The 26,000-nt window shown below is 48.7% G+C and overlaps 1 protein-coding gene across 1 annotated transcript in view; it reads left to right on the top strand.

Moving 5' to 3' along the window:
* LOC119390972 (gonadotropin-releasing hormone receptor-like) overlaps positions 1 to 26,000 on the top strand; it is a 246,515-nt gene that overhangs the window by 194,941 nt on the left and 25,574 nt on the right. The window contains exon 2 of the mRNA XM_049415004.1: positions 19,377 to 19,570. Coding sequence (XP_049270961.1) covers positions 19,377 to 19,570 — 194 coding nt within the window. The remainder of the gene's footprint in view (positions 1 to 19,376; positions 19,571 to 26,000) is intronic.

A 26,000-nucleotide genomic window follows, 5' to 3' on the forward strand; every position in this document is an offset into this window, starting at 1 on the left:
GCACATAATGCCTTACAGATGGTACCTCGCTCCTCCGCAGAATGATCGTAATGGTGTAGTGGGTGATTCCCAACTTCACAAAAATTGTGATTTGTGGCGTAGTGGGCACGTTGCTAGTGTGCTTGTATTAGTGGCCCGAAGAGAGTTTACAATGGGCACTAGAAATGCCGCTCTTCCAGCTTTGGCTGTGACTGTGCTGCGCTTTCCGCGCAGGCCTGTGCTTTCCGCGCTTTCCGTGCTGAGTGCAGGTCGCCGTCATGTCCCGGATATGTATATGTAAGTAAAAGCCACAAACAAAAATAATCAGAAGAGAAATATTTCCTGAGCGCGCCACCGGGATTCGAACCTTCGATTCCTCGCTCCGCAGCACGCTGCTTTAAACAACTCGGCCACGCGCAACCGGCTGTTTATCATAACGGCGAGCTCATTATACACACCATTGGACGCTGCCGGCACGCAAAGCTCAGTATGTGTAGTACCACCCGCGAGATTGTCCGAAGGGCGCGCGTTAATACAACGCTCCTACATTTTCCCCCAGACGCCCACTAAAAAGTGGCCCATTTCTGTAGCCACTGACGATGTGGAACCTTGTGTGAAACGCTGAGTAAACGATGCGTCAAACGGCACCGCGTGGCAGGAGACGCGGAGGGGTCACTCTACGTGCCGCCGTTTTAAAGAAAAAGAAGTGTAAGAGCGTGGGATTGTAGCGCGCTGCTCAAACACGAAGAAGTAACAATCATTACAGCTATTTCGCGCTCGTCCTGTGTGTGTTCTTTTCGCCAGTCCTTTGCGCTCGAACGGCGCGTTGCAAGTATCGAGCTGCAAGCCGTTCTTCGTGTGACTTTCTAATTTGTTGCTATCGCATTCAATGCTTCGCCGTTGCGGCGAAACTGTGACTTTTTTAATCTTCAGTTCAGATGATCCGTTAATACCCAGGGATAATTTCCTACAGTTACTCACGGCAAGGCTTATTACTTATTTCGCGTGCTTTTTTCGGCTGTGGACAACAAATGGCGCGAAAACGATCACGCGAAAGATATTTAGTCATGCGTGCTTCACTGTTTTCGCCGTCAATGTGACAGCGAAAGACAAAAGTTAGTAAAATGAAATGTTTTATTTTTCTATATATATAGGAAGTTTCTGCTTTGTTTCAGTGAATTCACTGTCAAATGCCCACTACAGTTCCAGCCGCGTTGTCATTTCTCGTAGAGTCCTTTTTGTGAAGCTGCTCCAACGGAAGTGATAGACGCAATAGTCTGCACGTTGTGGACAACGGCTGCGTCCTGCGAATCACAAAAACATTGCAAATAGTTAGTCACACATGACAAAGAGGATGAAGATGCACGCACGTATGGTGTAGAAGGAAAAACAAACCAACAAACGAACAAAAACAAGCTAACAAACAAACAATATTTCACCGTGGTGCCATACATAATCAAACACGCATTTCGAGCGACGTAGCGCAACAGCGCAAATGCGGCAGCTGCAGCCATCACGGCAGGACGTCGCGAACGTGTCCGCGAGTTTCCTGCGAGCGGCGTCGTACAGCTAGAGCAAGCCCGTCAGCCGCCGCTGCCGCCAGCGAACCAGCGAACCTCGAGCGAACGGCAGTAGAGCCAGCGAAAGCGCTACGGCCGTCATGAACGGCGGCGAACTGCTTGCGAACGAGCCACGGGAAAGCCGACGATAATGGCGACGAATTTTCAAGAAATTTCGAAGCGCAGCTAAAGTCGCCGCGAGCCATGTTATTCCGAGCGCACGACATAGAATCGAGCTCCTTGCCGGCCACCACAATGCGTTTTGGACGAGTAGCAGCGCAGCGGCGAGGCCTCTGCCCAATATCGCGGGCTCGCAGCTCATCACCGCGGCGAACCCTCCCTGAGTGAGCGTCCGGGCGGCCGACGGCAAAGGCGGCCAAATTCCAGGCGGTCGCAAAGCACAGGCGAGTTGACGCGCAAACCGGCGCTCGCGGTTCATTTCGTGCGCGCAATATTCAGCACGATCAAGTCCGTTGCCGGCAATCACGATGCGGGTCGCGCACGCGACAGGTACGGCATAATAATGAGTGATGACTTACTTGTAAAAGATTCCAGCGCCGATTTCTTCCCAGTCAGATTGAAATCATGGATGCGATAGGCCTACTGCCGTGGCTACGCAGAAGTATTACAGCGCGGCGTGTGCAGATGAGCTCCAGACTTTGTGGATGTGGCGAAAAGTAAAAGCTGCACGGTCATACACGCACATATATATATATATATATATATATATATATATATATATATATATATATATATATATATATATATATATATATATATATATATATATATATATATATATATATATATATATATATATATAACGCGCCGTGGCATAGTACCTACACCAAGGGTGGGTCTCTTCGTATACATCCCATAGGGACGCGAAATTCAAACGCTCCGCCGACGTTAGCGCCGAGAACCCCATTGAGGTACGGCTGTTGCGGAATATAGAGTTTCCTACAAGACTTAGTAGAGGGAACTCTGGCGCTAGTGTTTATGGGAGCTGCAACGCATGGCGCTTCAGCCTGCATGGGAATGATGGGTAGTACACCGATTTGTGTAAACTTCGTTCTTTCGGCTCCGTTTGGCTCCGCGTCGCCTGCACCCGCTTTGTCGCAAAACAAAGTTCAGAAAAAGTCAGCAGTTCCACTTCACTACTTTAACCCTTTTATGCTCGCCAATTCAAATCTGGTTACGAAGTTCACAACGATCCATTCTTTCATCCGAAAGAAAACAAAAACACAACAATAAACAAAGCCACAACTGCGTTCGAAGACTGCAAGCACGAAGACTAGGCAAATCCGTGTACTACCCGTCATTCCCATGGTGGCTGAACGATCGCAGCGCCATAGTAGAGTACTGCACGGGCTCGGGCCTACCCGAAAACCCGGGCCCGGCCTGGCCCGTGGGCCGGGCCGGGCCGGGTAAAGTAGCTTTCACCGGGCTCAGGCCTCAAGCTCCGGGTTTAGGGCCGGGACCAGGTTTTAGTGGCGGGCTCGGGTCGGGCCATGCTTGGAATTTGCTCCGTTCTTAAAGGGTCACTAAAGTGAAACACTGAATCGGTATAGACCGATAGAATGTATTCTGAGAATCCGAACGTCATTAATTTCACCATCGATGAGTCTATTAATCAAGAAATCAAGGTCAAAGTTCGATTTTGAAATTTCACGCTGAAATCTCCGCACGTGCCGTCATGAATTTTAGACTGTATTCGTCGTATTTCGGGGACCTTGGCTCAACGAAATTTCCAGAAACTTGGTATGTCAAGTCTTTTAAGGCCCCTCAGAGGTCAATGTACTTCATTTTTAACTACTAAGCTACGTAGGGCCCAGTAGATGACGTCAGAATCTATGACGTCGCGCCGTTTGGTGCGTGGATTTCAAGTTGGCCTCGTTACTTGCGTTTTCCTGCTAGTTCTCTCTCTTACGAAGAGTCTTGTCGCGGCGACCGTGGTGCTTTTGGAGTGGTAAGAGTAATGTACTGATAATAGAAAAATCTTTTTCTCTTTAATGCGCCTTGTTCCGCATACGCTGTGCCAGTGCTGGGCAGTATCGAAGATACATGTATCTTAGATACTGTCTTAGATACTCTTTGGGTATCTTGTATCTGTATCGCGATACGTCTCGCAAGACGTGTATCAGTACCTGTATTTCCGATACATTGAAAAATGTATCGTGTATCTTAAGATACAAGATACTGCGATCGCTCCACCGCCGGGCTTAACAATAAACGCTGGCTGAACTCCGCTTCTCAAGCTGGTACTGCTGCCACTGTCACCAGAATAAAACTAAATACAGTGACATATTATTTTACCTTTACGCCAGAGTTTTCCAGCGAGGATAGACGAAGGGCTCTGAGCGTCCCTATTGGTTGAGCAGAGTCACGTGGTGGCGCTCGCATCGTCTCGATAGGCAAGCACGCGAACGTCTATGCCTAGCCGACATTTTCTTTCCTCGCTATTTTCTTTTCTCTTTAGTTGTGTCTGCCATGACGCTTGGCACTTAGCCCTTCCTGTGCCGCGTACTCCCATGCGTGCGGCGTCTTTCGCACACATCCTGATGTCGCACTGGTGACGTTGTCAAAGTTTCTCTTGCGTGGTGCTTCGTTATGAAGTTTGAATGATGCAAGAATGGGGGGTTGCTTTGCGTATCGTGGCTTTCACGCATCGTCGATTGGAAGCATTTCGCGGATGTAAGTTTGGCTTATGCCCCGCCACGGTGGTCTAGTTATAGCGCTCGCTGCTGACCCGAAGGTCGCGGGATAGAATCCCGGCCGCGGCGGCTGCATTTTCGATGGAGGCGAAAATGTTTGAGGCTGTCATGATACAGAGGCGCGAAAAAAAAAAAAAACAACTCAGTGATCGCCGTGCGGGGGCGATAAAGAAAACGAAGCGTGCCACGTGGTGCGTGCGGTGGTTCGAGGCAGCGCATGCAAGGACAGTCAGTTCTCGGCTGGACGTCTGGTCCGGGGAACTAGACAACGTCGTCTAGGCGCTCTACCGTTCCTGGGCTCCGGCTGGGCGACTGGACTAGGGAGCAGGCGATCCGCTGCTGTTCCGTGGTTCCGTTCCTGACAGCTGGACAACCGGTGAACGAGACCTGGACTCCGGCTGGGTGACTGGCCCAGGGACCAGGCGAGTTCCGTGGTTCTGGCTGCCGTCCAGAGTGGCCGCGAGTTTCCTTGCTGCGGGCCGATGTTCCTGCTGCCGTTCCGGGTGGCTAGCGCGACCCCGGTGCGCTGCTGAGACGAACGTGGTGGCGGAGAGCTGCTGCGGAGCTCCAAACAGCTGCCGATTCTCTGCTGCTGCTGCTGCGGCAGAAGGCCGTGTCATGGCGTGGTGCGACGCACGTTGAGGACAGCAACGAGCCAGACGACGCACAGTCCACGAGCGATCGGCGCTGGCATCCAGCAAGCCACATCGAACACGGCGAGAGACATAACTTAGAGAGACATTGAATACAGCTAGGACTGCACGTCTCTACTACTTTAAGTGTTATTCGTTAAGCGTTACGTCTTCCTGTAAATATATTCTCGTGTGTGTGTGTGTGTGTGTGCACTCGTGTTTCGATTCAGTTTCTTGCTGAGTGGTCCTGGGCCCAAACCTGACACTAACGTCACAGAGGCCCATGTACTTAGATTTAGGTGCACGTTGAACCGCAGGTGGTCAAAATTTCCGGAGCCCTCTACTACGGCGTCTCTTATAATCATATCGTGGTTTTGGGACGTTGAACCCCAGATATTATTATCATTATTAAGTTTGGCTTACATGCAATGAGATTGACTTATATGCAAATAACATTCTAAGAGCTATAGCACCGCGCACCGGTACCGATGCTGGATATAACAGAACAGGCATCCACTTAACCGAAGCTATCATGGTGTACGTCTCTTCTTTTATTCGAAGAGGTTTTAAAACCGGAATTAAAATCATAAGCACGAAATCACAAAAAAATCATAAGCACGAAATCGTAAGCACAAAAAATCATAAGCATATGTTTAAAATCATAACCTCATGTTATTTTTTAGCGGTTCTTCTTTTCTTTTCTTTTCCATCCCATACGTTACCTATGACTCCATGTCGTTTTTTTTCGGTCTGTTTACTGCAATTTGTCTTTGATGTGCTCCCAAGCTAAGCTCTTTGCTTTATTCTTATCTTTAAACTGTCTGCGTCATTAGTGCTACTGTTTACATACTTATATTCCACTTGAATTTACTGTCATGTAAAGGTGATGTTGAGAACAAGTATATAATTATACAGGCGTGCCTAGAGTATACAGTAACAAATTCTGCGTACTGTAAGTAAATCAGCGAAATTGAGTTTCGATTATAATAACTATCTTTAAGTCGTTATAGGAAATGGATTCGAGAAACCAAATGCTCCGTTTTTCTCATGAGCGTCCCGACGAGCCGTTTTACGCTACTTTCCATAGGCACTGAATTTTCTATGGTCTTACCTTAAATGCCTCATTGTCATAGTTATTAGCGGTCACTCGCCGCGGTGGTCTAGTGGTTAAGGTGCTTGACTGCTGTCCCGAAGGTCACGGCGGCGGCATTCGATGGAGGTAAAATGCTCGAGGCCCGTGCGCTTATACTGAGGTTTTAGAACCCCAGGTGGTCGACAATTCCGGAGGCCTCCATTACAGCGTCTCTCATAATCATATCGTGGTTTTGCGACGCAAAACGCAACAATTATTCTTAATCATATTACTAACTCTTCAATATGTCACTAGTTCTTGGGGTGGCCGTATGTATTGTGTTTCTGTACTTATTCGCTGTGTTTGATATGGAACCGCTTTTCTATTTCACTTAGATATATGTGTTTTCCTTGTTTAAGCGTCCCTAAATTATTTTGTATGCTGTTACTAATCACCAGGTAATCGGAGCTATAAGTGCCAATAGTGTGAATAGCGGCGGCGTCCTGCGGCGCTTTGTACAACTGAAGAATATGCCTGAAATGTTTCTGGGCTGCAGATGTTCTTGGTGCCGTACACCTGTCCGGTGATCCGCTACGATGAAAACCGTAATGCGTTTACGCGCAAGGTAGAACACCACAGCGGTATTTGCACCATCGTGCAGAGGCTTCTTATTGACGTTCTTGTAAGTAGATGGCAACCCGCTAGCTGGTCGGCAAGCAGAGCAGCGACTTCCATCAATTACAAAAGCGACAAGCAAGAACCGCTATCAGCGAAGTGCATAAAGGGCTATTATGTTAAGCAGTTAAGAAACGCCATCAGTTGTTTCGGAATGAAACTGACATGGCTTGAGCTAGAAGTACAAAACTTATGAGATACCAACAGACATTTATTTATTTATTTATTTACAATACCTCAAAGGCCCCAGTGAAGGGGTTTTACATGAGGGGTGGGCTTTTACAATGGATTAAGTGTGTAGTTGCTCAATCGCTGCTTTGAAGGTGATGACACTGGAGTGGTGCACAACGTCAGGAGGCAGGCCATTCCAATCTTGTGCTGTCTTGGCAAAAAAGGATGAAAGGTGCGCAGTGGTGTGAGCAGCTGGCGGGAACACAGCTTTGCCGTGGTTGATGCGGTCTGAATGACGATGGGTTGGCTTGATGGCGGGAGTACGAGGTGATGCATGATAAAACTTGAAAAACAGGCAAAGACGAGCGGTACGGCGGCGTAATGAAAGGATAGCGAGGTTAGCGCGAGATTTAAGTTCGGTTACGCTTGACTGGTATGAATAATCTGAAAAGATGAATCTTGCGTTCAAATGAAACAATATTACTCGCAGTTAATAAATTTTCGAGCAAACATTGTTGTGTATGGGCCTTTAGTGCTAAATTATATGGATATATAGTAACAAATTTGCGAATGTATCGAAGTATCTTAAGATACAATTGGAATGTATCGTATCGGATACAATCAATGTTGTAGTATCTTGTATCTGTATCTCAAATACTTCTTGCCTGAGTATCTTGTATCGTATCGCCATACCATTTCAAAGTATCTTTGCCTAGCCCTGCGCTGTGCATATATATAAGTCCCACATTTTACCTCGAAAGAAAATGCTTTTTTTATGTTGGGTAAGCTCTTCGGAGAAGATTTACGAGGGATAAGTACTGAACTGCCTTTTCTTCTTGCTAATGAGCTACTTGATTTATCTGAAACGGGCGACCTAAAAGTAAATAGACCAGCCGCTTATATGTAACATATCGCTTTTCCGTGCTTTATTTGCTTTCGTTATTATTTTATATCCCGAATGTTACTCTGTAATCGCAGTAATAAATGTAATCTAATAGACTTATACCTATGAGATGTCATCGCAAGAGCGATCACAGAGCTACAAAGCGGGGAAACGTTGTTGAAAGTTAGAGTGACCCTCTAAAACTAAAGGACTGCACGGAGTCTTGATACATAGAATACCTATAAAGTCACATTCTTTTTCTGTGACTCTGTAACGGCTCCCAGTGGTCATGTGGCGCTAGATGGACATGCACAACCTGCTTCTTCTGGCCACATTGTTAATGTCTGAGCTTTCGTATTGTTCCGCCATATCAGGGGTCTCAAACTCACCTCAGCTAACGAGCCGCATTCACGAAACTTTACTCCCGCAATGGCTAGGGCAATGACGAAGGTAGTAGCGTTGAAGGGGGGGGGGAGAGGTTTTAAAACTACCGTCATTTCACAGCGCACCTTTCCCATATATCATATACGGGATCGTTTCTGAAGGGGATTTAGCGGCAGGAGTCCAACAACATATCGATACCCATTGTTGCAAAATAGTACGGAACGGAGCAACTTGGAGCGTGCCAGACTATCGAAGAAGAGGAAACCGAGGGGCATCCAGGGCGCGTGCACGTGGCCGGCGCAGCAGTTCGCCTTTAGTATTGTCATTAAACGGACGTCTCTCTTTCACGTCTGGGGAACCAGTCATTTCGTTTCACCCATAATGACTAAACTCTGGACGCCGATTCTCAAATGTAGCTCTTGTATCACGGTTATGTATCAGCACACGGTGACCGCAGGGGGCGCCTCAGGAAAAATATCCTGTCTATCTGTGATGCCTGTGTATCTCAAGAACATACTTATAAAGAAAAAAAATGGGATGAAGACACCCATGTGCGCGCGGCGGGCTGCTACCGAGAGGTCCGCGAGCCGCGTGTTTGAGGCCCTATATAGTGCGCTAATAGTGCGAGAGCTACATGATACTGCCGCAACAGCGTTGTAACTTGCAGGAATAGAATATGTCAAATAAAGAAGGCGTTGGGTGAAGTATATTCGCTTGACGAAATGTCGGGCTTGGAAAAAAACAATGACAGATTTCGTGCCGGGTGATGTCCCCTTACCTCGAACCATATGCATCCAATGAGTAAGTTTCGAGAAGCTTAGTCGCGCCTTTATTACCAAACTCGAACGATCCCCGAAAGTATATAGAAATCGCTTCGTCCACCTCCTGCCAGTCCTAACCGTGTAGTCCAATGACCACCTTCTACCGGTACATCTTTGGGAAGGCATAAGCCATTATAATATGGAAAAAACGAGCACGGTGCAAACCGTGCATAACATACACTGCTGAAAATTGCAAGAAGCCCTCAAAGAGGAGATTTATATATGACACTGAAGAGTGGCACGACGCTCGGCGACGAGAGAAGTGAAGGAATGAGCTGGACAGCTATGGTCATTCTGCAGAGGTCTACAAAGACATCCTAGATTTGCTCCAGTGGTGTAAGTTAAGAACAACGACTGCCGACGCTTTCGCAATTGGCAAGGCAGATGCGGTGCGCTCGTGCGGCCAGCGCGAGCAGTGCAAGAAGCTTTAGCGCGGCAGGATATGTGATGTAAACTCGCATGGCGTGCTTAAAGCAGGAATATCTTGATACTTTTAGCCCACTCTGCTTTGCCCCATCCGAAAGCCAACGGAACGCGATCGTGCAAGTGCTCCGGCTTCGCATCGCCTCATGGTCCCATTTAGCGGGAGATGGTGTAATTTTTTGACTGCTCTGTTTCTTAAACTCAAGCTTTGCACGTAATGGGGCGCGATACAAGTTCAGGAAAAGAACAGATGGGAAAAATTCACAGTGTGTTCATGACTAAGCAACAGAAATGTTCATTGTAAAGTTTAGAAATTAGAAACTGAAAAAATTGTACACATTGAAATGTGTAGGCCATTTGACGTATACACATGTAAGGAGCACGATTTTCATATGGTGCAATACCGACCAAAGTGCAGAGGAGCCTCTGATGAGAGATAATAATGAAGTTTAAAGAAATGTCAGTTCATGGCAAAAGCATAAAGAAGCGCAAAATACCTAAGTGTGAAATAATAATGCAATGATCTGCTTATTAGCCGTTGTACTGATACGAAGCACAAAACAACCAGTTACATGTTTGCTCAGATGTTGCACAAATATACATGGAATGCTGGACACCTTCACTACATAAACAAAATGAAAAAGGTCAGATTTAACAAAGTAGTACATTGCACTAAAAAGAGCAGTACACATTACATGGTACTTGAACACTACTTGAGAGTTAGTTGGTGGCAACGGGATGCAGCCGATGGTCAGTTTATGCAGCAGAAGAAATGTTCGAAGAAAAGCGTATTTCTCAACGACCAGGTGAAATAATTAAGCCTATACGCAGCTTTTTGTTCACCGCGAAGACAATGCCTAGCTGAATATAACGCCATTGAAGGGAGGACGTCATGTCGGGTACACAGAGCACTTCATTGTGATAAACACAAACAGTAAAATTGTGCATATAGGACTAGTCTGATGCCTACACATGAATTCTTAGAGCGGTTTTTCCATAGGTAATTACAGAGACAATACATAACCACGCAGAGTACTTCTTCAGCCGTAAATACACAGCATATTCACGCACCGAGAAGAAGCACTGGGGGCAGGATACAAAGCTGGTCCACTTGAATTGCGGATCGAGACTTCGCAGAGAGCTGATTCTACAGCTGTTAACACCTCCTGGGGCAGACGCATCAGTTCTTGCCTTCTCGAATACTCCGGAAACGTTTCCGTCCTGAAATAAAGCAATTGAAAACTATGAATTCCAATGATACAAATTACGCCGTCGCACGAGGCAAACGTAGTTCCGTCGTCTCGGCTCAGTGCGATACATTAGCAGTTCTAGAATAGCGTACGCTAAGTTAGCGCTTGCGGCCCGCTATTTCCGTCGCTTAACGGGAGCCCGCAAGCGGTTACCGTAGGACGCATGCGCAGTTGCGCGAAAAGCCAACGCAAATCTTTGCGTACGCTATTGTAAAACTGCCTATTGAGTCTCAGAAACGCGTATTAAAACGATGGCGAGTGATAAACAGGCAAAAAAATCTAAACGCACTTCAATCACGCAGTCCTGTCATAGACGCGAAAGTTAAGCTGTGAGTCTCAACTGCTTTAATTTCACTGTTTCTAGGAACAGCGATATTAACTGTAACATCGTGCTCTTCACGATTCAGCCATATTTAACAAAAACAATAACTGTGTTGTCCAACTGCAACTCGTATATGTGTGGCTGCGAACGCAAGCCGTATGCTCACCTTTAGTTTTTCGGAACATGGAAGAATCATGCGGAACTCGGCTGGTCTTGAAGCATCCGTGCACCGTTGCATGATGTACGAATGGTGCGTGCCGTTAACCACCACGGCGGCAGAGCGCACAACACGCAAACACCGCAAAAACTGCACACGCCGGCCAAAGCTCGCTTCATGTAACGGAACATCACGAAACATCATATCAAGGCCGGCGACTAGGACGGGCTCCTATATGGCGGCGGCGGAGCACGGCTGACATAACGACCACTCCGATAAGTCTCAAGAGCGAACAATGACCCGCCAACCACAAAGGAAGACATGCAGGTGTCCGTCAACCATAGCCTGCCTGCACGGCCAGCCTGGTGCCCGCGCTCAGCACTCGCTTCGTGCTACAACGGAACTTTCGAGCAATTTAAAACTGGTGTCGCGGGGCGCACGGCTTTCTCGGCACGGAGGCGGGCCCGGCAGGCTGCCATTGGCTGCTTTAATTTTGAATCTCCGTCGACCTAGAATCACTGGAAAATTTCAGAGTACCGAAAACGTAGGCTGCACGCGGGCAACATTGGGCGGCGGCGGCCATTTCCCTTCCGGACCGTCCAGCGCGTTGGTAGAGTTTGTTGAGAAGTGACCGATCTTTTCGCCTCGATGCCGTGTTACGCTCGCCGTAACTGCAAGATGTGTGTGTGTGTTTCTTCAAAACGATATCAGAAGAGATTTCGAGTCATCGACAGTCATGAATCGACTGCGCGGTAAGCGGTGTAGCTAATGAAACGTGCGGCGAATGTTGCCATGTGCTCGCGAACTCTCCTCGTGGCTTTATCGGTCTCTTTTGGTTTCACGGCCGGGTGTGTTAGCAAGGTCCGGAGCCGTATAGTTGCATTAGCTAATGACCATGCGAGATGCCATTTACTTCGACATTTGGTGAATGTTGACTGTTTGCGCTAGCTTTGCAGTCGGTGTTCAGGTTCACTTCATAGTGCATTCGAGAACATTATCGAACATCGAGAACATTCAGCGTTGCGTCCTTCGACTGATCGCTGACGCATATTTTACTTGCGCACTATGATTGCTGTTCAGCTGGGTATTATCTGTAATTGAAGTGGTGTGTGTAAGGCAACGGGAAGTTGTGCGTGAAGTATTTGTCTCGGTTCGGAACGCTAGCAGCCGAACGCACGGGCGAATCGGCGTGCGGTAGATAAGGTGCATCTTATTTTGCGAATACGTTTTCATTTCCTAACGGATACGTAGAAAATAGGCCATCAAAAATGATTGACGTCACTACTCAGTTGTTTCATTTCATATTTTTTTTTGTTTTCTTAATATTCCCAATGTTGCAGTGCATTTGCAAATATTTTGCTGTGTTCCGACAAAGTTTTTTTTTTGCGTTGCCAGCGCGTAAACAGCTTGGGTTTGGTTTCTCACTGCTTTTAATTTCAACTTTTTTTTCGTATTGCACTCTTGTTAGAACTTCCTCGGCCCAGTGCTTTATGTTACTTTGATCAGAAAAAGCACATACGGAAAATTTTTAACGCGTATGCTACTGCAACACAGTATGTATATAGATCTAGGGCTCGCATGAAATCGATTCCCTCAATGCGTGGGAGGATAAGCTGATTTTTTTTTTTGCTGTGACTATTTCTCACCCACTAGACAGTATTGTAATGGTACACTCGGCGCGATGCAGCGTTAGCAACATTTTTATGAAAAAAAAATAAAATACTCTTAATACAAAGTTTATCAACAGAGTTCCATGCTTTAGTTTTGCGCAGTGGCAAATGATCATGCGACAATTGACTTCAAGGTATACAGTAAACAGTTAATATTTTAATAAATCTTCGATTATGCTCTCGTGCGTAACACGCTTAGAACTCGAAATGCATGCACAATCTGTTCAACAGATCGGCATATAAGCAGCCGAGGAAATAGAAAGCTACGTAGTATGTAGTTTTCAATATCGCTGAACATAGCGAACCGAAAAGGTGAAGTATCCTGTTGCATGGGAGCTTTTCTAGCAAAGTTTGTGTAGTTTACTGCAGAAAGGAGTGTTCTTCGATGGGGGCGAATTCATTCCGCGGCCAACTATGCAGCCACATACAACGATGCTCTTTGACGTTATTGTTTCCCACACGGAATGCAAAAATATACGAAATTCCCGGAGTAGCTCACCAGCAACGTTCGGTTACTGCTGAGCTACTCTCTGGCATCTGCATGACGCGTTTAAATAAGCGACGAAGTACTTCTAGGGACCGTGGTACTGCTAAATGTCCGGCCGCGCTCTGCATTCAACGCGCCTGCACCCAAAGCGCTTGGAAGGGATATGGCGGCCAGAGGTCACGTGATGCGAGTAAGCCAATCGCGTCGGCGGCAGCGCGCGGGAAACAGATGCGATAATCTGAAAATTTTCTAGTCACTGTACATCGACCCTATATCTAGCGCCAATTTTGCCTTCAGCTACTGCCCCTTTTAAGCGGCCGCTGAACTAGCAAATTATTCAAGATGGTGGCAATGACGTAATTCTTTGGGATGACGGAGCGGCAGTCTTTCCGGGTATTGCCTACATCGTCTAAGAAGCTGTAGAGGGCGACAGAACCGCCAACGTGCCACCGCGAACACAAGTGGGCAGACTAACCCAAGAGCGAGGAGGATAGTCAGTTGCCTTGTCAACGGTTTGCACACGAAACGTATCTCTGCACACGGCCTGGATCTCCCGCGCCGTTGGTCCTTTTGAAGACTAACTGGTTTGCACACACGGCAGGCGTCCCTCTGTGATTGCTCCTCCATAGCCTATCGTTCATCGCGCCTCTTTCGGGTAGTCTTGCCTTTGAGTGTATGAAAGAGGTCCTTTTGAATGGAAGAGGCGCCAGCGAGGTTGATAAGGCTGTACAGTACACAATCACCTATAAAAAGACGCATTACCGAGGTTACAGTAGATCGCACGTCATTAATGCAGTTTAATTATAAGAGCGACCCAAGAACAATGCATTGGGGTACACCAATCAACACGGGGTAAACCCATCATGTGTATACAGGGACTTATGAACTGTTTTCGATTAGATAAGAAGTACTCGATCCCGTTACTAAGAAGCGAATGAATGTTTAGAAGGGATTTAGCAACAGACAAAAAATTACACCATCTCCCGCTAAAGGGGATCATGAGGCGATGCGAAGCCGGAGCACTTGCACGATAGTGTTCCGTTGGCGTTCGTTGGGCATGCTACCGACCTCGGATCGTTATGAACGGTGTGATTAACGTTGCATTAACGGTGGTATTAACGTTGTAGACGAAGGTGAAACGGTTAACGAAGGTCTTTATTGAGCAGCGTGTAGTGCTTGAGGTCCGCACTTTGCTTTGATGAGGATGGCTTTGTGGTCGCTGAAGTGGACCGTGATGTTCACTTCAGCGGTGAAGTGGGTGGATCTTGAAATTCGCGCTGCGCTCTACACGCTTAGAGGAGGAGAGTAGCGCTTGCGCCGCGAGAGCAGAAGCGAGAACGCAGGGGAAGCGCAAGCAGGGGCTGGTAGAGAAATGGATAGAGAAACGCGCAGCTGTTGGAGAGAGGGAAGGAGGATAGTTGCGCATGCGTACCGCAAACGCACCCGAAAGGCCGCCAGGGCCCTTACCGCCCCGAAGAACGCACCACAACCAGGCAAAGCCATGAAGGGTCAGGCGAGCGCTATTACAGCGCTCCCCACTACCCCTCCTTCATCCCTGTCAGCAAAGTCGGCCCAGCACAACCGCGGCCATCTCACCGCCAGCTCGTCGCAAAGGCACCCAGAGAGCCAGAAACCCGCTTCTCGAGCCGGCAAGCAGCAGCAACCGGGAGGAATGCTGTACACAACAGGACAGAAAATTGGCCGCGTATCTGCGTGCTTCGCTGCAAATGTCGCCGAAAGACGATAGATTAGCGCTGCGTGAGATATGGGTGCCATCTGGCAACACGTCGGGAAACATGAGTTTGTGCACATGGCTTCTGAGATGGCGGGCGCGCGCCGGGTTTCGCCCCCGCCATCTCGGAGGCGATGTTGTGCAGAGGGCACGGAGGAGGTTCTTTCCTTTCCCCGTGGCAGAGGGCTTTCGTTGGCGTCTATAGCGTGGCATTTTCAGCGCATCTTAAGAAAATAGAGTCTTTAGAATTACGTATCTATGTATGTTCTATTAAAGGAACACACCACCTAATACTTACCTAGTCATGTTGCGCCTCACATATGCGTAATGTTTGCTTTTTGATGGACAATGGACACATGTATGAACCTAGCCACCAGTTCAAGATGGCTGGGCGTTCGGAAAGTGGTTCAACTTTGGCCGGGTGGCTAAATCGGGCGACAGACAGACCAAAATTTCTGCGTTTAAGAAAGATTATCGTCTTTAAAACCCATTCGCACCCCCACAGCAGGAGAGTGAGACAAGCAGCCGCGGGTCACCCCCTCCTCAGACGTCTCCCCCCCCCCCCCCCCCTTGGAAGCACAACACCCCGCCCCTCTGCTCCCCCGCCGACTCTCCTGCGGACAGCAGCCCAGAGGAAACACGCTTGGTCGGTTCGCCTGAGTGCGGACTAGCCCACCGCGGGACGTACCCCCGAGCAAGAAATGCTTCGCATCTAAAATGAGAAACCTTATCGAAAGCTTCTTCAAATCCGCCTTTTTCACGACGCCCTGGCGCATGCGCTCTTCCCTATCGGAAAAGTCACAAAACATCTCTTCATCTCGAAGGCTTTCCTTTTGGCAATACCGGTTGTCCCGGACCCTACCAAACCCCTGCCCTAAACGGCAGAGGGCAGCAGAGGAAAATGAAAGAGGCGGATTGTAAGAACAGGGCGCCGGTTGGACTGTTACAGCCGAAGGCTCGACAGCCTGCATTCGCATCGTGGCTGCAGGCTGCATAGGCAAGGCAACGCCGAAGACTTATATCGTACGGTTACAACAAATAGTGGCGTCCACATGGAGAGTGCACAGTGTAGCGTGGTGTAGTTTGGTGCGGTATGGCCTTGCGAACTTGCACAAGGTTGTGGCTAACATGATCTCCTATCCAATCTGCTTTGCCGGTAGGACATTTCATGCTAACATCTGCTCTCGATTACGGAAGAGCCAGCCATTTTTTACTTGCGCGCCTTGCGACAGGTATTGCAGCAGGGTACAAAACATTATTCCTCATCATGCATTAGTGAGCGCCACCTATTGTCCCAAAAGCGCGCAATATGACTGTACTTGATCTCGCAAGCTGTTCGCAGCACTATGGAATGTACAGACATGTTCAGCCAATCATGATTCATCTACAATACGTATGGCCGCACTACATCGATTAACCTCATTCCTCAAAGCGCCCTACCTGCTATAACTCATCGATATTGCGTATGTCGTCTACAGTTCTTTTTTCAACTAATAAAAAGCCGGTCCAACATCGACAGGTCTCACCTTCTCACATATTCAAGAGGTTACGCTGCCAGGCACACACACTCACTTGCTATCACCCCATTCACTACATGTGTCAACTGTTTCAGGTAATCTTTTTTTCTCCTAGGACGAAAGTGGATTGGAACAATCTGCCCGATAAAACTGTGACGCAGGATTTACTATCACCATTTGAATCACACCTTTAGTAGGAAGCATTTTTAGTCTGGCGGAAATTGTGTTTGTGTTTCTTTTCTTATTTTCTTTAACTCGTGCTGACTGATTGTCTGTGTGATTTGAATATTGTTGGAATACCGTCACTTGCCTTTTTGTTCGATCACAACAGCCGATTTTGAAGGCGTGGTTGTCGTCCGCGGCATCCGTCGCCGCTGGTGTCCCTAACCGTTCACAAATGAAGAGAATGCACTCCATTTTGCCTAATTTCCTAAGCCTTTTTTTTTGTACCAAATTCATGTTATGCGGCGGCACACGAAAAAGAAATATTTTGCACCTTTTCAATCTGTTTTCTCAGAAGAACAACCATCAGAGGCTACATAAGCGGACACGCGGCGGCGGCGGATTCACCGGGCTGTGCTAAAACGAAATATGTTGAGGCACAGCGACTCGCTGCTGCTGCACCTTCTGATATGTCCGGTCTTCTCGGCAATCTTATTCCAAGTCAGGCTCTTGAGCAACGCACCCTTGTAGAGGCTGTGAATTTTGTCGCGCAGCACGGGTTGGTTGCGATCACGGTGTAAGGATATACTCAGGTGATGACGCTCTTCCCCCAACGCACAGGAAACCGCAATCCACGCGCGTCCAGATAATGTTCGGGTTCTTATCAGATGATTTGCAGTTTCATCGGCGCCGTCTTGGAGGGCGCTACGAAAAGCGGGGCAGTCGTTTCCATAGCAACGCGCATGCTGCTGATAACGTGCATTTTTTGTGCCATTTTGTTGGATAATGTGCATCCGCCAAGCGGCGTCGAGGGGCGAAATCGAGAGAGCAACAGGAGAGGGCATGGCGAGCGCGGCGCACTCCGCCTCAAGCCTCTAGATGGCGCACCGTTCAACGGACCGACGACCGAACATTTTCTGGCGGCTTAGGCGCGCGCAGTGTCAACACCTGAATATTCTTACACCGTGGTTGCGATTGCGCCAGTGAGTCACAGTCAACTCCTTGGCCGCCATTTTGAATGTGCAGCCGGCCGGGGGCTGTTTGCATCGCGTGGCTTATATACAAGTGCAGCCAAGGTACGGCGTCCCGTGAAGTGGGAAGGCTCGTTCCGCTGTCTTTTGGCGCAAAAATCGTATGACACTGATTTTCTCGCATCGCGCTCACCGCGTCATTTTCGGGCCGCTTAGGCGCTGAAGGGAACAGATTTTTGGCAAGCTTTGCCGCTTTCGGTCCTCGAAAGACGTGGCGCATTGTTAGAACCGAGAAGAACCAAGAAGAAACAGAAATAATGGTTGTTGGTTCTTGTCGGTTCTGACTTTGTGCCACGTCTTTCAAGTAGCGATGCACCAACTGGCCCAACATAATGTAATGTTACGCTTTCGGTCCACTGGAGGCCAAATGTTAATGCGCCTTTATTCTTTGACCCTGGGCGCGACTTAGCGTGACCATAGTGAACATGAACCACCGTCGGTTCTTTTAGGGGCGAAGCTCCTTAAGGCGGCACCCGTTCGTCCCTTGTAGTCGTAGTCGTAGTAGCCGTAGTGCGCAACCAGTCTTACGCTTTGACCTCCAAGGTGATGCCGGTGGAAGATTTTTCCTGTGCGTTGTTGAACAATAAAAAATTCGCAGCGTGCGCGTTAACTAAAAGCCGAATTCTTCTGTCTCTCATTCCCCATTAGCAGCCATTGGCATGTTCCAGTAAGAAACGTTAGTAGAAGTAGAAGTGTAAGTGTTAGCTAAACGCCGACTTCTTCTGTCTCTCATTCCCATTAGCAGCCATTGTTTACCTCCAAGGTAGTGCCTGGTGAGATTTCTCCTGTGCATGATTAAACAATAAGAATTTTGTTCAAAACGCCGTTGATTGATGAAATAAACCAACGAAAGACGCCAGATGTTTTGTAAAAGCAAAACGAAAGAACGCCAGATGTTTCTAAAGCAAAACGAAAAGACGCCAGCTGCTTAACGAAAGACGCCAGATGTTTTCTAAAGCAATGGTTTTCTAAACAATGAAAATTCACAGCGTACATGTAAAATTAAAGTGAGCTGCAAGTCGTCATAACTCATCGAACCTTTAGTATAAAGGCGCCCGATCTCACGTCGGTGATGATGTACTGGGCAGAATTCACGGAAGATTCACGGTTTACCGATGAACCTCCGCAGCTTCGCCCACTCATCATCATTCACTCCGTGGATATGCTGTGATTTTTTTCTCTGCGGAGCGGCCACGTGGACGATCTACGAGCGTTTTTTTCTCACTTAAACGTCTTGTCCTCCTCATGCACACGCGATCAACGTTCTGATTGTTTCTCGGTGACACTTAAGCGCACGACAGTGCGCACACGCTGGCAGCGTTGCATGGCATTGTGAATGAATCACTAGCATCATCCTATAGTAACCAGGTTGTAGAACCAGTACGGAGGAATGTTGCGTGTCTCAGGTCATGTGGAAGCCATTTTGTGCTTCCGGACCCAGAATCCTCTGCCCACGGGAGCCGTTTGTTATGACAAAGCCTAAAGGAGGCGTTGTTTGTGAACGCCACCATTCTACAAGCCGCTTGTCCTAGTCATCGAGCATCTTCAAAAGGGTCTGACCACGCCTAAGCACTCTTGCCTACTAATAATGTTCGTGTTCAGTACAGCTCGTATTGCTCCTAAAGCTGCTAGCCTTGCTTTGTATAACATTCTAAACTGCTGCTGTCGCATTGATTAATTGCCCTTGCAGAAAAACTGACTTCTTTTGACACTCTTTCCTGCTCTGAATGTGCAGGTGTTCATCTTCCGTGTCCAGCGGGGCCCGTTCGCCGAGGAGTTCTACCAATGCGTCACGTATGGCTTCTACTCGGCTCAGTGGCAGGAGCAGCTGTACACCAGCTTGTCACTTGTCTGCATGTTCCTGCTGCCTCTGGTCACCTTGATCACCACCTACATCTGTACATTCTACACAATATCAGGTACAGCGCTGTGTTATCGAGGACGCGCACGAAATTAGCGCCCCTTCATTGTATACTTTCTTAAAGGCTGTTCATCATAACCATTTATTCTCCCTTAAAATCCCTATTTGAGATACTTGTTTTAACTTGAGCTGCATACATAAAAGCCGTGCAACTGACAGGCATGCAGTAACAGTGCAGTAGTGGCATAATAAAGATTTAAAAAACATAAGAGGGCGGTGCTGAACTTTATTGGGATTTCGTTCATTTACAATAGTCTCGAGTAGCACGTTCCACAATTCAATAGCAGTGGGTAAGAAAGGATTGTTGAAGGCGTTAGAGGTACCGTGCAAGCGTTGTACACTGAGGTTATTAAACAGACGGTGCGAAGTGTGGTTGGTTGGAAGCAAAACAGCGTTCCTGAGGTGAGGGAACATATAATACAGTTTCTGGTAAAGCGAATGTTGTGAAATTCTACTACGAATCGTTAGACTAGATTCTCTGAGGGATAATTTACTGTAAGTTACACTCGTGCGCCAGTCATAGTTTGAAGAGATAAAACATGCCGCGCGATTGTGCAGTGCTTCGTGTGAGTGAATAAGGTAAGTCTGGAGGGGTTTCGAAATTGCTGAAACATACTCGAGTTCTGTCTGAATGAACGTTTCATAGGTGAGCTTACATGCAGAAGGAGGCAAAACTGCGCTCGCTGAGGCGTCCTAATAAAGTCATGGAATCGGCCACAGCACTGGCACGCCCTCTGTCGTGCGAGTCCGCCAGCAGAGAGGGAAAAACGAGCGCTTCGCGCGCTCCGATGAAGCTCGCCGGTTCAAAGCAATTCTGCGCCGATTCGCCGCTCGCTCTTTACGCGCAAGTGGGTGTGTTCCTTATGCGTTTTCGCCGGCTCCATAATTTTCAGTAAATTAACGGAAAAAGTGGTTTGACATACAGGAAAATTACCTAAGTGAAATATCTTGTATTCTAAGTGAAATATACAAGTGAAATCTATCATTTTTGGTAATGTGAACTTGATAGGTTAGGTATAATTTTAGCCTTAGATGCTTTATCAAGCGCGAAAATTGACCGTCGGCGTCCCGCGTCAGCCGCGTCAACATGAGTGATGCAAAAAATCATGCCGTGATGACGTCACCAGATGATGTTGTCATACGTCACAGATCTTTGTGACGTCATCATGACGTCATCACATTGCATCGTCGCTTTGCATTGCCTCCGTGATTGGTGGTCCGATCACGGATGCAGTGCAAAACTAGATGGTGAGGCGCAGAAAGCATGTAATGCATCCGAACCTGGAGGCAGTGCAAAACCACGTTAGGTGCAGAGAGCTACTGCACGGACGTGGTCAGGGTAGACACATCGATTGAAGCCAAAGAAGAAGATGGCTTTCGCCTTCGAGTCGTCTTAGTCTAATGATCCTGTGAGATTCTTCAACGAATGATGGGACTTGCTCTCCGAGAGGTGCTTTTTACAAACGTAGTCACGAGGCGTAAACTCTCGATGTTTCATTGGTATGGCACGCATCCACACTTCCAACCTCACCGGGTCGCTAGAAACTTGGAAGGTTGCGCACACACTGCTGCATTCATTGAAGCCTGCAACAGTGGGCTGCGTATCCTCTGTTGCAGTTCGGCACGACACATTTCCGCTCCATCCTAAAGGAGCACTGATGGAAATCTGCAAAATGCTCTCCTTTGTTCACGGAGCAATACTTCTTTCTACGTGCCTTTGTTGCAGCGAGAAAAGCGCGCGAGAAGTTCGAGAAGTCAGCGCCGCCGGCACAACGCGGAAGCCACTGTGCGCGCTAAAGAAACAGAAAGCCTGCAAATCGCGAAGGAACGCGCCACCTTGCCCGCTCGAATTGGGAACTTTCCCTTCTAAGGCCATTTACGCAAGCAAGCGCACAGCACGTGAGCGAGTAGCGAGGGGCCCATGCATGGGGCAGATGTCTGCTCACGGCCCAGCGCTGTACGGCATATAATTCGGGCAGCATCTATTAATAACTGCAGCTAAATTATCTTTCACATTTATTAACTGATGTCACAGATGGAAATCTGAGAAAAATTACAAAGTACGAGGCGGTACCACGATTTTTATATGTTGCGTCCACGGAAGAGCATGTAAACGATGACAACACGCTGGAAGCGTCATCTGTCGTGCAGCGGCGAAAATCGCATTTGCTCCGTGACGCTATTGCGCCGCCTTCGGGCGCTGCGGCGGGCGAGCAGTTTCTCATCCTCAAATACTTCTTTCTCCGTGCATGCAGATATAGGAGACACATAAAAGCGATTGTTTGAGGAAGTCGAGTGATTTAGAGCAGTCTTTTATAGGATATTGTCACGCGTATCCTGGTGCCTGGTTCGCTTGTCGGATCGTGCGAAATGAATCAGAGAGACTGATCATATCAAACAAAAACTCTCACTTCATTGCTAGAAACTTCGCAAAAAAAAAAAAACAAGAGCACGCACACTCGGAGAAACAAATAAAAAGAAATGTCTGAATGTCCCGCGTTTAGACGTCCGCTACCGTTTGCGCTTCACTCGTTCTCGCGCTTACGGTTCCGGCGCGGCCTCCGGCCCCGTGGGAGTCCCTCTCGAGCCTGATGACGACATGCCGTATGCATGCTCAGCGGTGGCGTAAATTATGTTGCAGCCACTGCAGCGGTAGTTTCGTGAGCTGCTCGTCGAGGCCGGTGCTCAGGCGGGAGACTGGGGCGAGACCCAGCCAGAATTTCTGCAGCTGTCGGCCCCTGGAACGCTGTGTCCCGGCTCCTACGTTCTCCACTGCGCGCTCCCCTTATTTCAATCTCGCGTCCCCGCGCGCTCTTTTCTCGTCTTCGTTTTTTGTTTTCATTTCAGCCTTGAAATTATCTGTTCAACATAGCATCTTCCTCCTCTTCTTTCCTTGACCTTGTCATTCTTGACAATGACCCCCAATTTTTTCAGTTTTCGCTCCACGAAAACTTTCGTCACCACTGCCACCAGAGAATTCACGGCGCCGCACAACACTTCACTGCACGACACTTCACCTGACGGCACAGCACTTCGCGGCACAGCGCTTCACGTCACGGAACATGAGCTCACTGCACTGCACACTTTACTTCACTGTTAACGCGCACATCACTTTATGTATCGGTGAGTCACAGTCGCACTTCCCTGTCATCCAACAGCAGCAATGAAACGGGAATACTCGGTCAGTGTCCGCACATGGTTTCCTACTTCATCGTTCTACTAATAATATCGGCGAGAACATTGTCTCTACCTTTTATGTACTGGACCGAGAAACTGTTCTCCTGTAGTATAAGGCTCCACCGCATGACATTGGCGTTATTATGCTTCACCCGGTTGAGGTACTGCAGCGGCTGATGATCCGTTTGCACCACAAACTGGGTCCCATACTAATAAATGTGAAATCGTTTCACCGCCCGTACTAAACCGTAACAGTCCTTCTCCACCGTAGCGTAGGTTCTTTCACGGTCATTTAGCTTAGGACTTGCGTACAAGACCGGATGCAAGAATCCATCAGCTTCCTGCAACAACACCGCTCCCACACACCTTTCTGATGCATCCGTTCGAAAAACAAGCGCCTTCCAGAGATCTGGTGCCATAAGAACCGGTGGTTCAGCCATACACCGCTTCAGTTGCTCTAATGCCTGCTCGTGACATTCCAACCAAGGTAATATTAACGCAACTGTAGCGAAGCGTTCCTACTCAGTATTGGGTCGTCCTCTCGAGCGCCTTCCAGTGGGTCGTTCTCTTCTCTGAGAGCACGCCCCTCGTGCAGAAAGTAGGCCCCGCTTTGACTCTCACTGTCGTGCGCCGTCGCCGAGTGCCCGTTAATAAACGTCTTGACAATATGGTGGAGGTGCAGGGCGACACCGATATTTTTGTTACGAACCCATCCCTGTACATTGTTAGGTTGATGCGAGGGGAATGTCTCGGCAGAGCGCAAGCCCTCGAAGACGCACAATTTATGGACGCACCGGGTGACACGCACTGCTCCCATTCCCTCAGTGCTGTTTCCACATCTGTTTCGTAACCCGCTGATGTATTTGGTTCCTCGATTGCTGAACACCTTACGTCGGTCGAGCGTTCCCAGCTTCAATGCCTGTTGGAAGAATTCCGTTCTTCGTTCGATGTAGCGCAAACTTCTCTCATCCGCATGTCTGCTGTCACGCATCGCATCGACACTGACGCCCAACCACCACTGCGCAAACGTCCATATCGCGTGTCGCCAACAGAGCGTCGTGTAATTACCGAGCAAGTCGAAGACATGCTTCGCCGCGATGTTATTCGACCCTCAAATAGCCCGTAAGCGTCTCCTGTCGTTCTCGTTGCGAAGAAGGACGGCTCCGTACGGTTCTGTGTGGACTACCGACGACTCAATAAGATCAACCGTAAGGACGTTTATCCCCTACCTCGAATAGACGATGCCATTGACAGCCTGCAAGGAGCAGAGTTCTTTTGATCGCTCGATTTGCGCTCAGGGTACTGGCAAGTCCCAATGTCTGATGACGCTCGACCGAAGACAGCGTTTGTCACGCCCGACGGCTCGTACGAATTCAACGTCATGCCATTTGGGCTGTGCAATGCGCCCGCGTCCTTTGAGCGCATGATGGATACCGTTCTGCGCAACTTGAAATGGCACACGTGCCTGTGCTACCTCGACGACGTCGTCGTTTTCGCCCCGGACTTCTCAACACACCTTCAACGCCTGCGGCATGTTTTGACGCGCTTGAGCGACGCCGGGCTACAACTGAATCTCAAGAAGTGCCGATTTGCAGCACGGCAGCTGGCGATACTAGGATACGTCGTGTCCAAGGACGGCATCCTCCCCGATCCAGCCAAGCTTCGGGCTGTGACAGAGTTCCCCAAACTTACGTCCGTCAAAGAACTGCGCAGTTTCGTAGGACTATGCTCCTACTTTCGGCGCTTCATCCGAAACTTTGCGACTATCATGTCACCGCTGACGAAGCTCCTTGGAAGTAACGGGCCCCTCAATTCGTGGTCGTCAGGGTGCGACGACGCTTTCTCAAAGCTCCGTCGTTTGTTGACGTCTCCTCGCATTCTACGCCACTACGACCCTACGGCCCCTACAGAGGTACACACGGACGCCAGCGGTGTTGGCCTTGGTGCTGTCCTTGCGCAGCGCGAACCTGGGTTTCCGGAATATGTCGTCGCATATGCAAGTCGTGCGCTTACTAAAGCCGAGACCAACTACACCGTCACGGAGAAAGAATGCCTGGCAATCATTTGGGCCCTTACGAAGTTCCTTCCTTATTTGTATAGTCGCCCATTTGATGTCGTCACCGACCATTATGCACTGTGCTGGTTGTCGTCATTGAAGGATCCCTCAGGCCGTCTTGCCCGTTGGGCACTTCGCCTGCAAGACTACGACATTCGCGTGCTGTACCGCAACGGACGTCTGCGTGCTGACGCCGACGCCCTGTCGTGTTCTCCCTTGCCTGACGACAATGACCACAGCTCAGCGTCTCACTTTGTCGTTTCTTCCATCGATATTCACACCATCGCTACCGAGCAGCGCAAGGATCAATGGATTGCCTCACTGATAGACTTGCTGACTGATCCATCGGCCACACCATCCACTCGCTCGTTGCGTCGTCAAGCCTCCCATTTCGCCGTTCGCGACGACCTGCTCCACCGACGCAATTGCAACGGTGACGGCCGCCACTGGCTACTAGTGATACCCCGCAGTCTGCGTTCTGACATATGCGAGTCGTTCCACTCTGATCCGCAGTGTGCACACTGTGGGGTATCGAAAACCTACCACCGCATTCGCCAACGGTACTTTTGGCGAGGGATGTTCCGCTATGTGCAGAAGTTCGTTCGCTCCTGCATCGATTGTCAGCGCCGCAAAACTTCAACGCACCTGTCGCCGGCAGGTCTGCAACCTCTCCCTTGCCCCGACCGACCGTTTGGGCGCATTGGCATCGATTTATATTGCCACGCCCACTTCTTGTTTTATTTTGAATTATTCGGGATTGACCAGCAAGGACGTTTATCAACGATTGACGCTGTCCGCAAAGCAGTGTTCGCGAAGCTTCTCGAGATTAGTAGATCATTTTGTTAAGATTGCGCGCCACCCGTGAATGTTCTAGCTTTGTCGAGAGATAATGCCGCCACCAGCGATATTGCTGGAAAGTTCGATAGCGCCTGTATAAAAGCCGACGCGCTTGACCGCTTGTCAGTTGATCGACGGACGACGCCCTGTTCGCCGCTATCAGTGTACAGCGTGTATTGCTGTAGTTCTAGTTCTCAGTTTCTCGGCCACAAGTTCGGCCAAATAAACAGTTTCATCTCGGACGTGCGGACTGTTGTCTTCGTCGACGTCACGAACACGTGATATCTGGTGGAGGTGCTGCTTCTTCCATGATCCGGACGCCCCCGCGAAGCGCTGACCCAAGCCCAAGCCGCGAGGAGGACGACTGC

Source organism: Rhipicephalus sanguineus, chromosome 4 (genome assembly GCF_013339695.2).
Source record: "Rhipicephalus sanguineus isolate Rsan-2018 chromosome 4, BIME_Rsan_1.4, whole genome shotgun sequence".
Taxonomy (NCBI): Eukaryota; Metazoa; Arthropoda; class Arachnida; order Ixodida; family Ixodidae; genus Rhipicephalus; species Rhipicephalus sanguineus.